The sequence below is a fragment of the Mytilus edulis genome, chromosome 8 (genome assembly GCF_963676685.1).
Source record: "Mytilus edulis chromosome 8, xbMytEdul2.2, whole genome shotgun sequence".
Taxonomy (NCBI): domain Eukaryota; kingdom Metazoa; phylum Mollusca; class Bivalvia; order Mytilida; family Mytilidae; genus Mytilus; species Mytilus edulis.
In genome coordinates, this window is record NC_092351.1 from 27,919,954 (window position 1) to 27,932,425 (window position 12,472).

The following is a 12,472-nucleotide window of genomic DNA, read 5'->3' on the forward strand; positions in this document are numbered from 1 at the left end:
AATTTAAACACAATCATTTCCTATTTTTGTCAGATTCTATAAAGAAAACAGAAAGACAATTTAGACATACAGATAAATTTAAAGAAACAATAATGGGTCAATTTTTTTTTTTATTAATTCAATGTAAGGTAAATTAAGGTCCACGTAAAGGCATATCAAAATGTTAAATCTTCAAAGAGCTAAAATAAATCAATCCACTTCGGTTGATTATTGAAAATGCGCTTTTATCAAATGAAGTCGAGTTGAAATATGACCAATATTTTAAAACATCATACGTATGTATGATATTATAAAAGCCGGATTCGCACACCTTAAAAATCGGTCAGACATTATTGATAGATTCATGATTTTCCTAGAATTCATTGATATTGCAAACATAATACTATATAGGATCTTTTAAAAGTATATATAATTCAACAATAACTGTACAAATATCCCTAAAAAGATTGGTCGTATACACGCAAGAACAGGTGATTTCAAAAAGTGTATGCGTTTCATGTCTATTAGATATTCAAACGATGTTTTACTCCATCATCAATCCCAGTCGTGTCAAAAGAAACAGTAACTAATAATACAATTATATAATAAGAATTGGATCGACATCTCAAAATTCACACAAACAATTTAAAATATGTTGAAAGGTTTTTTGGATATATTGCCATTTAACTATATCTGTAATTTTGAGATGTTTCTGTTTAAAACAAAATCGCTGGGATGTTGGATGTGTACGGATTGATAATTTAGTCTTAGATGCATGATTTTTTATTAGTTGTTAATGGCTTTGAACTAGCTGTCAGATAAATGCGAGTACTCTCAGATCTATTCCTAGTGTCTGTTTGTTGTTGGGGTGTACAAGTACCCGGCCACGCCCACTTTTATTTTTGTCCATCTGATGAGTTAAGCCTTTTTAAACTGATTTTTACAGTTCGTTCTTATTTTGTACTGTAATACCACTGTCCCAGGTAAGGGGGAGGGTTTAACATGTTTAACCCCGCCAAATTATATATGTATGTACCTGTCCCAAATCAGGAGCCTGTAATTCAGTGGTTGCCGTTTGTTTATGTGTTACATATTTGTGTTTCGTTCATTTTTTGTACATAAATAAGGCCGTTAGTTTTCACGTTTGAATTGTTTTTCATTGTCATTTCGGGGCCTTTTATAGCTGACTATGCGTTATGGGCTTTGCTCATTGTTGAAGGCCTTATGGTGATCTATAGTTGTTAATATCTGTGTCATGTTGGTCTTTTGTGGACAGTTGTCTGTTTGGCAATCATACCACATCTTATTTTTTATATGTACACGAGATTTGAATTGTATTGTGTTTATTGAAAAGATTAGAGCATTGACCATTTCGTCTTGATCTTTCAAGATATAAAGAAAATGCCATACTTTTCAATTTTTGGGATCGCATAATGTTATTATGTCGTCGACTGCGTCGTCGTCCGGAGACACATTGGTTTTCGGACATTAACTTTAGTTTAAGTAAATGGAACTCTATGAAATTTTTTAAGAAGGTTCAATACCAGAAACTGAAGATAGATTGGGATTCCGGATAATAACTTGTGTATAAGTATTTCGAGTGCTCTGAAATTGTACCACAATGTTTAATACCACAAGTAGAAGGTTGTGATTCATTTAAGGGGTTTTGCGGCCAACGGTTTAGGTATAAAGGGCCAAAAAGGGGGGGGGAAGCATTTTTTTCTAGTTTCCAGACAATTACTTGTGTTAAAGTGTATGCATCTCTCTGACATTGTACCACAAGGATCCATACTACACAGGTAAGGCTGGAATTGAGTTTTGGGGTTAAATCTATAAGGGGGTTTCAAAAGTTGGGCGGGAGGTTCCAATTTTTTTTAAAGGGATCAAAATTTTTTTAATTTCGAAATTTTTGAAAGCTTCAGGAAAAAATCTTCAATTTCACAGTATTAGGCAATAGATTTGTAAGATCTTTAACCACATTTATTTTGTGTCTGAAACCTATATTATGTCAAAAATTTGATCACAATCCAAATTCAGACAGTATTAAGCTTGAATATTGTGTTTAATTTTTCCCCAACTGTTCAGGGTTCGACCTCTGCGGTCGTATAAGGCTGCGCTCAGCGAAGCATTTAATTGTGTTATGATAAAGTACTTCATTTGATAAACATTTACGAAGAATTTACATCTTTTGCAAAATCATATAATGAAGAATATAATGTAAAAACTGCTTTCATTCAGTCAGTTTAATTGAAGTCTGGAGCTGGCATGTCAGTTAACTGCTAGTAGTCTGTTGTTATTTGTGTATTATTGTCATTTTGTTTATTTTCTTTGGTTACATCTTCTGACATCAGACTCGGACTTCTCTTGAACTGAATTTTAATGTGCGTATTGTTATACAGTTATAGCAGTTACTGACATGCTAGCTCCAGACGATTTGGCTCCTTACACGATACATGTTGAACCCCCAACATGTATTGTGTAAGGACGCCAAATCGTGTTCTTTTTCTTCTTTTGATGTTCTTTTGGTTAGCAACAACTGGTTGACTATGTTGCTACTTTTTTGGAGAGCAAAGAATGATTTTGAAAACAATATTAAATAAACAAAAATGCGTGCAATTAATATATATACAGGTGCAATTAAAAACATGTCACTTAATTTTGATGATGGAGCTGAGCCTTGGATGATTATGGACTCGGGTTGGAAACAGTTCCGTTGAGCAAGGTGTTCCACTCTCTGATTGATCTAAGACAGAACTCCTTCCGTACAGTTGTTTTACATTATTAAATTCTGAGCACGTTTCAGTTGTTATTTATGGAAGGGCGTTCATTTTGATTAGCTTGCTAAATGTATCAAATTTGACATAGTTGTTCTGTAGATCATATATTATTATCAAGCGGCTGTGTTTCTGTCGTTCGTGTACCGTAGTGCATTCAAGATGTTCAAGCATATAACTAACAGATGAGATGTTGCGATATCTAATAGTTACATACCTTGCTGTCCATATCCAATTTGTGGATGTATTTTTGAGTCCCATACTGCACTAGCATATTCTAGTTTAGGTCTGACGAGGGACATGTATGCTTTTTATTTATTGTTCTTAGATGGAATTCGCTTCTGGGAAATGGTGAGTACATTACATTTGTCTTTAATAAGCTTATACTGACCCAAACACCATATGTAATAGAGGGACGAAAGATACAAGAGTGAAATTCAAACTCATAGATCGAAAATAAAATGACAACGCCATGGTTAACAAAGAAAAAAATAAACAGACAAAAAATAGTACTCAAGACATAATAAATGTCTGGATTCCGTATTTTCTTGTTTTTCTTGAACCTTACAAATAGTACACGATGACATTGAAGTACTATAGAGATTCTAGCTACTGGCGTGTTTGTGGGGTTTTTTTTTATTTGTCTTATTTTAAACTTCTATTGAACAGTCCATTTCTAGTAGCATCCTTTTGTCGTGGCTCGGAAATTATACAACCCGCCATTGTGTTTATTTGTTTCGAAATTTTGTCTGTATGCCATTTTGTTTTCTTTGTTGACATATTTGTTTGTTTTTGTAGTTATTAAGATTATAACACAATGTTGACTGATGTAGACCTTTTTGACATTTTTACTTTTTCTGTCTGTTAGTTTACACATTTTTGTCAATATAACTATCTAAACAACCAGGTCTAATCCACCACTTTTTACAAAGGGAAATGCATGTACCAAGCTGGGAATATGACAGTTGTTTTCTTTTCATTTGTTGCGTTAGAGCTTTTGGTTTTGCCATTTGACAAGAGGCATTATGTTTTGAATTTTCCTTGGAGATCAGCATTTTTATTATTATACTTTTTCATAGCTTGCTTTGCGCGAGGTTGAATCATTGTTGAACGTCATACGGTGACATACAGTTGAAATCATTTTATCTCTTGTGAAAAGATGTCTCAGAGCAATCATACAACATCTTATTTTATGTTTTTTGTTTGTTATTTATTGTTTATAACAGGCATAAAAGGAAGTTTAACTATAAAATTAGCAACTCTTAGTATCCATATTCATTTTTTGTTTGTTAAACTTTTCAAATGGACACAAAAGCGGACAGACATCAAATTAAACGCACTACAGAAAAAACTATAATATTATGAGGAACAGACAAGACCATGTAAAACACTCGGAAAAATTAAGATTTTGGAGTGGAAAGAGAGGCAAAAGATACCAAAGGTCTTTTTAAACTCATTAATCGAAAATAAACTTAAAACGCCATGGCAAAAAAGGATTAAAAAAAAACCAGACAAACAAACAGTACACAATACACAGCATAGAAAACTGAAGATCGCGCAACACGAACCCCACCAAAAATCGGGAGTGATCTCAGGTGCTCAGGAAGTGTAAGCATTTTCCTGATTAACATGTTGCACCCGTCGTGTTGCTCATGTTGCTCAATATACTAACAATGTGTAAAAAATTGAGGGCTTAGGTTCAATGATCTTTTTGCAGTTTTTTTCTTAATAAAGAAATTATGAAGAGATTTTGCACTGCAACAAATTATTCTTTTCATTATTCTGTAAAACTACCTTGACAATATGATATTTCCATTAAATCTCTCTGATTAGGTATAGGCATGGCGTGCATTCTAATTTACAGAGATAATTTGAAAATCATAGTTTATTTAGTTAATCTTACAATTTTTAATGTTAATGATTTCAAGAAAATTGCCAATTTTGGTATCAAAGAAATGCTTTGGATATTTAAAAGTTTCGTCGAGAAAACAGTACGACTGTTCAGATAAATCAGCAAATTTCTAACACTTCAAAACTTTCCACTAACTTTCCACCTGTTAGTGACAAGTACAGAGTTGTTTGGTCAGATAATTTGTGTTGATACATCATACCATTTATCATATTTTGGTATGTAGGTGGGAACGTCTTGATCATTTGTTGGTTTTGTCCCCACATTCCAAGATTAAAATTTGTAACATTCGGGTTGATTGTCAGTACTAACATCTCGTTTTGTGGAATAATCTTGTCAATTGGAAGTTTGCAAGCCCTGCCATCAAATATTACATCCATTGCGACAGTGCCTTCCTCGGTTGCATAACCACTCCTGTCAACTAATCTGCTTGCACGTGCAAACATAGGTTGGTTAACGGTAAATGAACCAGACTGTGTTTTGATATTAACATTAAAAACGAAACTGTTCTGGTTTGGGTTTTGGAATTTTGGGTTGATAGTAAATGATTTTATCTTGATTATTTTGTTTGCTTTGACAGAAAAAATTTCAGCTTGTAAATCACCCCACTGATTCATAAATTGAGAATGAAAAGAGGCAGTATGCATGTTAGGAAAGGCTGGATTCAAAATATCATTAACTGTAACCATAAGAACCTTAGTCCCTTCTCTCGGATGTATCCTGAATTTTCCGCATGATGATGGACTATTTGGCACTGTTAAATCTTTAAAAATCAGAAGTTGTTCTTCGTCTGTTAAAATACCACAAGGTATGACAATTGACGTAAACTCTTCAATAGAGAGTAGAGGAATTGCCAAAGTAAATAAAATACTATCTTTAAGAAGAACGGCTCTTCTTGATTTTCCATCAACTTTGATTTTAGACTTGGTCAGTTGATGATCAACCCACCTAAGAACAGCACGGATTACATCTACTTCTTGTGCACGAAGAGAATCAAGCTCAAGAATATCAACTAGATTTTCTGAAGGGAGCAAAAGAAAATCCTCACTTTTCAACACCTCGATCGCATTGTCGGCTATGAATTTGAGTGCATTAGTTTGAAGTTTATCCATTGTGAAAAATTTTGCATTACTGAAAAGTGTACATGCGTTGTTTACATCTAGATTATCTTGTAGATATTTCTCACATTTTGAGATTAACCCTGCGATCTGATACTTTTGAGCGGCATACAATAACGGTATAACGGATTGTTTGCTTAGCTGAAGATGATCGGTATATATATATCTGAAACAGTTAAAAAAGACAACTTAACGATACTGAATCGATAACCATGTGTGAATGAATAAAAGAATTTAAAGATAAGATATGAACAAGAAAGCTTTTTTTTATAATTTAGTATAAGTGGCTTTCTTTGGCTATACCTGGTATTATAAATCCAAATTCAACTAAGTAGATGAACTATGGCAGTTTCCTTTCAGAAACCTGCTGAGGAGATACCCAACTTGGAAAGGATGTAGAGAGCAATTTTCACCGAGTCTTCATGAGGTTTGATCATTTTAAACGGTGTAATGTAAAAAAAAAAAGTACAAAGATTTGAGTAACCAATAACTATTCAAAAGCACATTTGATCAACCCCGGTTTTTGTGGGCTCTTGTTTTCAATTTTGGTTATTTTGTGTAAAATTTTGTAAACTATTGTCGGCCGTTTTTAAATTTGAACTCCTTATACTTTCGAAACCCTTTATGTTTGTATATTTATGTTTACAATGACAGTACGTACTTCACCAATCTTTGAAATATTTCCAGTTCAATATCTTCGATCTTAATATCGCCTATACTTTGTGGGAAGCTACCGTAGAACATGGCCTTGAAAACAGGAATTCTTAAAGCTAGGATCATTTTATGAGCTGGTATGCGTGCAACATTTTCACCTTTAAATGAGAAGAACACATCTGCCATATCCTCAGTCAGACATATTTGGGACAATTTACCAGTTATAGTGTCTATACTTCCTTCTTCGTTATTGTGTTCTTTACAAACGTCCTACAGAGAAAATAAAAGTAACGAATCGAAGTTATGAGAATGTAAGTTAAGTGTCTAGCACACACATTTTTTTATTGTATCGGTAGATGTACGTTTATTGTTTTTATCATACGATTTAATTGTCGTTTGCTCATTGATATACCCAATTTACAAAATAACCTTGACAAGAATAATTATCAGCCTTTTATTATAATTAGTTGGTCTATCTTCTTTGCTACTTTCCCGTCTATAGTTGTCTAATGAACCTAGAACGAATTATTTAAAAGAAATATGTGTTTTGAGTATTTAAATTCATCAATTAGCAGATAACTCTTTTGTTTAAGCATACTTATTTATAGTGGATTGGACAAAGTTATTACAAGTTATATTAAACCCTTTCCACTTTGCTGGTGCGAGTGCTGTCTTGTAGTGGTATTAGCCTGATCTTTTTCGAGATCTAGATGGCTGTCTTTTACGTTCAAGAGACATTGCTATCTCTTAACACGAGCCAGACATTTATCACCCCTTCCAACGGACAATCATCGCTTCTGAAGACCATACTCGCAAGATGTGCCAAGGGAGAGTCGAACATTCAGTCCCTGAAATTTTCCCCCGGAATGGGTATCGAACCAGAAACCTTTGTGTTTGAGTCCGATGCGCAAACCACTACCCTCCAGCTCTCCATCACTCTTTGTTGAACCAGACTCATGTCAAGTAAGAGTATCTTATGTTTTGGATAGGCAGTGAACAGAATAAAGAGATGTATAAGTACCATTATCAAAGAGGCAAGAGTAAATCCAGTAAAGGTACTACATTTAGAGTACAGACTATAACATACCGAAGCAATACAAATATAAATAGTTTTGATCTACACTGACACGCTGAGTCGATATTTAAAGCACATGGTCCACAGAAAGACGAGTTGTACATTTTTCTCGTTTGATTTGTTTTACATTGTCATTTCGGGGTCTTTTATAGCTGACTATGCGGTATGGGCTTTGCTCATTGTTGAAGGCCGTACGGTGACCTATAGTTGTTAATTTCTGTGTCATGTTGGTCTCTTGTGGAGAGTTGTCTCATTGGCAATCATACCACATCTTCTTTTTTATAATGTAATATCATAAAAAATTGTTAAAGCATACCAACAGTTATGATTATAGCACCTCGTGCGAGTATGGTCTTCAGAAACGATTATAGTCCATCGGAAGGAGGCGATAAATGTCTGACTCGTGTTAAGAGAGAGCAATGTGGATTTCGAAAAAGATCAGGCTAATGCCACTACAAGACAGCATTCGCACCAGCACAGTGAAAAGGGTTTAATATAAGTTGTAATACTAGTAACTTGTTTTCAAATCCACTATAAATAAATACGTTTAAACTAAAGAGTTATTTTTTGGTGCAGCTTATTGTGGTGTTATTATTTTTGATAGTTTCCATGGATTTTTAACAACATGAAAGAGGGACGAAAGATACCAAAGGGACAGTCAAACTCATAAATCTAAAACAAACTGACAACGCCATGGCTAAAAATAAAAAAGACAAACAGAAAAACAATAGTACACACGACACAACATAGAAAAAATGAATCGGTTGGTAAAGACTATATTAATAATATAATTATATAGTCAAAGTTTTTGGTGGGGTTCGTGTTGCTTAGTCTTAAGTTTTTCTATGTTTTGTCTTCTGAAGTATTATTTCTCTCTGTTTGTCTTTTTATTTTTAGCCATTGCGTTGTCAATTTAATTTCAATCTATGAGTTTGACTGTCCCTCTGGTATCTTTCGTCCCTCTTTTATGACTCTTTGGCTTTGCTTGTTAATACATCGTGCTTCGTTTGTGTCATTCGTACCTTTGTTGTGATTACAACGGTACAGCTATATGTGCCATCAACTAAAGTAAAAGTGTCATCAAAATAAAAATTATGTAGTAAGAAAAAGCATCTTTGCGGTTTTTTTTCTACTCTTTTCGCCCAACGCTGAAAAGAATAGTAGGGTTTTCATAATTTACTTTGTTATTTCTATGATAATTTTGAATAGTTATTGTTAATTGGTCATGCAATATATAACTGCTCCCCTATATACTACACATATAAATACAAACTTGAGCCTGCCATAGCTGTGGTGTCGGACGTTGGTTTACGTTTCTGTATGACATAACAGTGAATTCTACAAAATAATAATCAAGAAATGCAATGCTTGTATTTAGCCTTTTATTTTAAATTTCATTCAAAATATCATCCACGCCTAGAGTGTGAATCCTTAAACTTGAATTAGCCCATTGGTGTATAGATTGCATACTCTTATCGATGAAATCTGTAGAATTCACACCAACATCGATACTTGTTATACACATTTGACATAAAATGCATGTAATTCAAAATAGTAAGTACGCACATTGTTTTTAAGAATCAGCACATATACGTATATATTGAAGTCTAAAAAGGACCATCCAGCAAATTCAATATGTACCTGATCGTCTAGAATATGTGTATGTCAAGTTAGCAGCCGGTTTGTTATTCGATATTCGATATTTAATATCCAACCGGTTGTTTGCAGTCGTTTCGATATTAAAATTTAGTTGAAAATTATAAACAAAATAATATTTGATAACATTAAAAGCATGATTATCGTAGTTTAGAGGAGTGAAAAGACACGTAGGAAATCATTTTATGGCCCCATCAAGTTGTTGTAAATTCTCGTTGTCCTCGAATATAAAGCCTTATGTCAGTTGCATGTTTGTCTTTATTTAATATCAATATTTATCAGTAAAACGACATTAAAGATGCATCAAAGATGTAATTTTATATATAACAAATATTCCCAAAAGAGCACCAATCACTCTAAAAACATTTAAAGAAAAAAGAAATGTATAGTGAAAACCTACCCGTTGAGGCTAAAATCGGTCCTTACCGGACCTACTCCTTTCGCGAAATATAATGAAGCTTGTGGTCCAATAGTTTTTTCGATGTCCAATAGTTGGATACTATTGACCGGTCCAAAAAGTTCAACGTTTGTAAATTGAAAAATTGTCAAAATATTGTGTACTTGTTTTATATGGAAAATGATAACGGAGGTATAATAAAAACATATACCGCCCTTTATTTTATAATATATAAAAGAAACTATTTACATTGTTAAGGATTCAAGTGTCATCAACAATAAAAACGCATCAATTACAACCATTCGTTTTAAAAACACAATCCTATAATAGTTAAAATTGATCAATAAGTTCACGAAAGATCATCTTTTAATTATTTTAAAATATTGTATAGCCATTGTATATAATATCGGTAGTGTCTGAATAGGGTTGAGTGATAGAGAATACTGGGCTAATTGTGCAGAATAATCGCTAGAAAAAAATAGGACAAAAAAGGAAATGAAATAACGGACACAATGAATAAAGAAAAGAGAAAAATGGGCTAAATAAAATTAATATTAACCCTCATATAAGACGAAGACAATAATGATAAAATTGCGGTGTGTAAATTGATTTATCATATATTTAGTACAAAATACAGCAATTTTGTATATCTAATAAAGGTTCCTTTTCCAGTCTGTATCACCTACCCTGTATCGCATACCCCGTATCGCATAGCTAAACCCGTATCGGATAGCTAAACCCGTATCGCATAGCAAAACCCGTATCGCATACCTGGCGTGACGTCATAATTCGAATGACGTCAACGTTTGACCTATGACTTCCAATTGCTGTATTTCCGGGCATAGGAAAAAAATGAGTTCCAACTAAAAAAAATGTCCTATCATTTCAACTAAAATCGATATTTTTCCAAAAATTATTACCCAGTAACTTTACGAGCGATTTTTTAATAAAAAAAAAAAAACACAATAAGTGAAGTTTGTTTTCATTACTTGATGGATTAAACACAAATGCAAATTTTTACGATTTTAATTTGGTTAGAATAGATAGCAAACTTTTCAAAAAATATTTTTCTTGCTGTTCACCTCGTCAGAAAATTAAAATTATCAGATGTGGATATTAAGCAAATAAGGAAGTCTATAAAAAAAAAACAAGTCAGCTGGAAAAATACAGGAAAATCGTAATGTTCTTTAATTTTGTAGTTTATAATTTCGGACGATTAAAATAAAAAAATGGATATCCAATGAATCTGATTCTATTAAAATATATGATAAACAGAATAATACATGGCAAAATCCGTATCGCATGCTGTATCACCACTCGACCAATATCAGCCCTCGGGACCTTCGGCCCTCGGGACTGATATTGGTTTCTCGTGTTGATACAGCATGCGATACGGATTTTGCCATGTATTATTCTATATGTATATACTTGAAATATATATATATGAAAGTTTTAAACGACCTTGGCTGGCTATGTACAGCCCTTGCACGGTCAGTATACTTGAAATTATCTTATTTTATAGGTATATATACACTGACCAGCTTAATCTTAACGACAAAACTGTGATTCAGATGTTGTACGCTGCTGAGAAATACCAAATTGTGTCTTTGATATTTCAATGTGAAGACTTCTTACAGAGGAATCTGGGCATCAACAACGCTTGTACGATTTACAACCAGGCAAAAATGTTTTCTCTAAAGGAATTAAAAAACAAAGCATTACATTTTATAGCGAAGAATGCAGGTGAGGTATTTAAAAGTGACGACTGTCTTGCAATATCGTCTGAAGATATGAATGACTTACTCAAACTTGATTCTCTGTGTATTTCTGAAGTGACATTATTTGAATCCATACTTAAATGGGCTGATACCAACTTACGTAAATCAAGAAAGTCCATCACAGAAGAGACACGGCGCGAAGTACTTCTACAACATGATGTGTTATACCTTTTGGGGTTTCCGCAGTTTCCACTTGAAGATTTTACTGAATTAGTCGTACCAAGCGGAATTTTGAGTAGTGACGAACAACTACACATATTTAAAGCTATTACAATGAGGTCTTCGCTGCAGGTCAAACATAGTTTATTTAGAGTACAACCAAGAATGAAATATTGTGTTACCGAGATTTTTGTTGATAAGTTAATACCATCAAATCTAACCAATTTAGCTTTCACTTTTGGGTATGGAAATAGGAATGAAACAATCTCTTTTAAAGCATCTACAAAAATTCGAATAGTTTCGTTGAATATTAAACCAAAGTATCAAGGACTAGTACCATCTCTATCATCATCTACAATCCAGTGTGATGTCTGTGGAATAACCAAGGAAACAACCTTCACACACGGACGATCTTGTGTTATTAATATAAATGAATATTTCGCGCAACATGAAACTTTTCAAATCATCACATAAGTGAAAGATCAACAACAAGAATGCGGAAATGGATTTAATTCGGGTCCGTCATATATTTTTCAAACTATGGAATCACGATCCGGTCGGAAAGTTTTTTTTTATGTGTTTAATAAAGCTGATATCAGCGATTTCACTGATAAATGGTATGAATTTAAATTCGCGTCATATAATACATTGTCTATCTGTTTCAAGGGCGCATGGTTAGTTGATAGTTTGCAAATTATAGAGTTGTCGATGTAGATGATTTGATGCGGTAAAAATCCTCCGAGTTTTTCTTAAGGAATTTTATTGAGACATCAGGTGGTGTTGAATGGGCATCAATTAATAAACTGCATAATACAATCAGTCTTTTCTTATGAATAGAAAATTTATCATGACTACTTTGAATGACTGCCATTTTTCGTCTAAAAAACTTGAAGAATTAACAAAAAATACCCTTCTGTACATGTACCATATCAACTTGCAATATGTTCATCATGTATTTGTGATAAAGAAAAAT

The 12,472-nt window shown here is 33.3% G+C and overlaps 1 protein-coding gene across 1 annotated transcript; it reads right to left on the reverse strand.

The window, feature by feature from the left end:
• Positions 1-4,620: 4,620 nt before the first annotated feature.
• LOC139485257 (BTB/POZ domain-containing protein 2-like) lies at positions 4,621-8,842 on the reverse strand. The gene is made up of 3 exons (XM_071269562.1): positions 8,783-8,842; positions 6,442-6,704; positions 4,621-5,946 (listed from the first exon to the last, which is right to left on the reverse strand). The coding sequence occupies exons 1-3, from the start codon at positions 8,834-8,836 to the stop codon at positions 4,764-4,766; spliced, it is 1,500 nt and encodes a 499-aa protein (XP_071125663.1). The 5' UTR covers positions 8,837-8,842; the 3' UTR covers positions 4,621-4,763.
• Between the last annotated feature and the right edge of the window lie 3,630 nt (positions 8,843-12,472).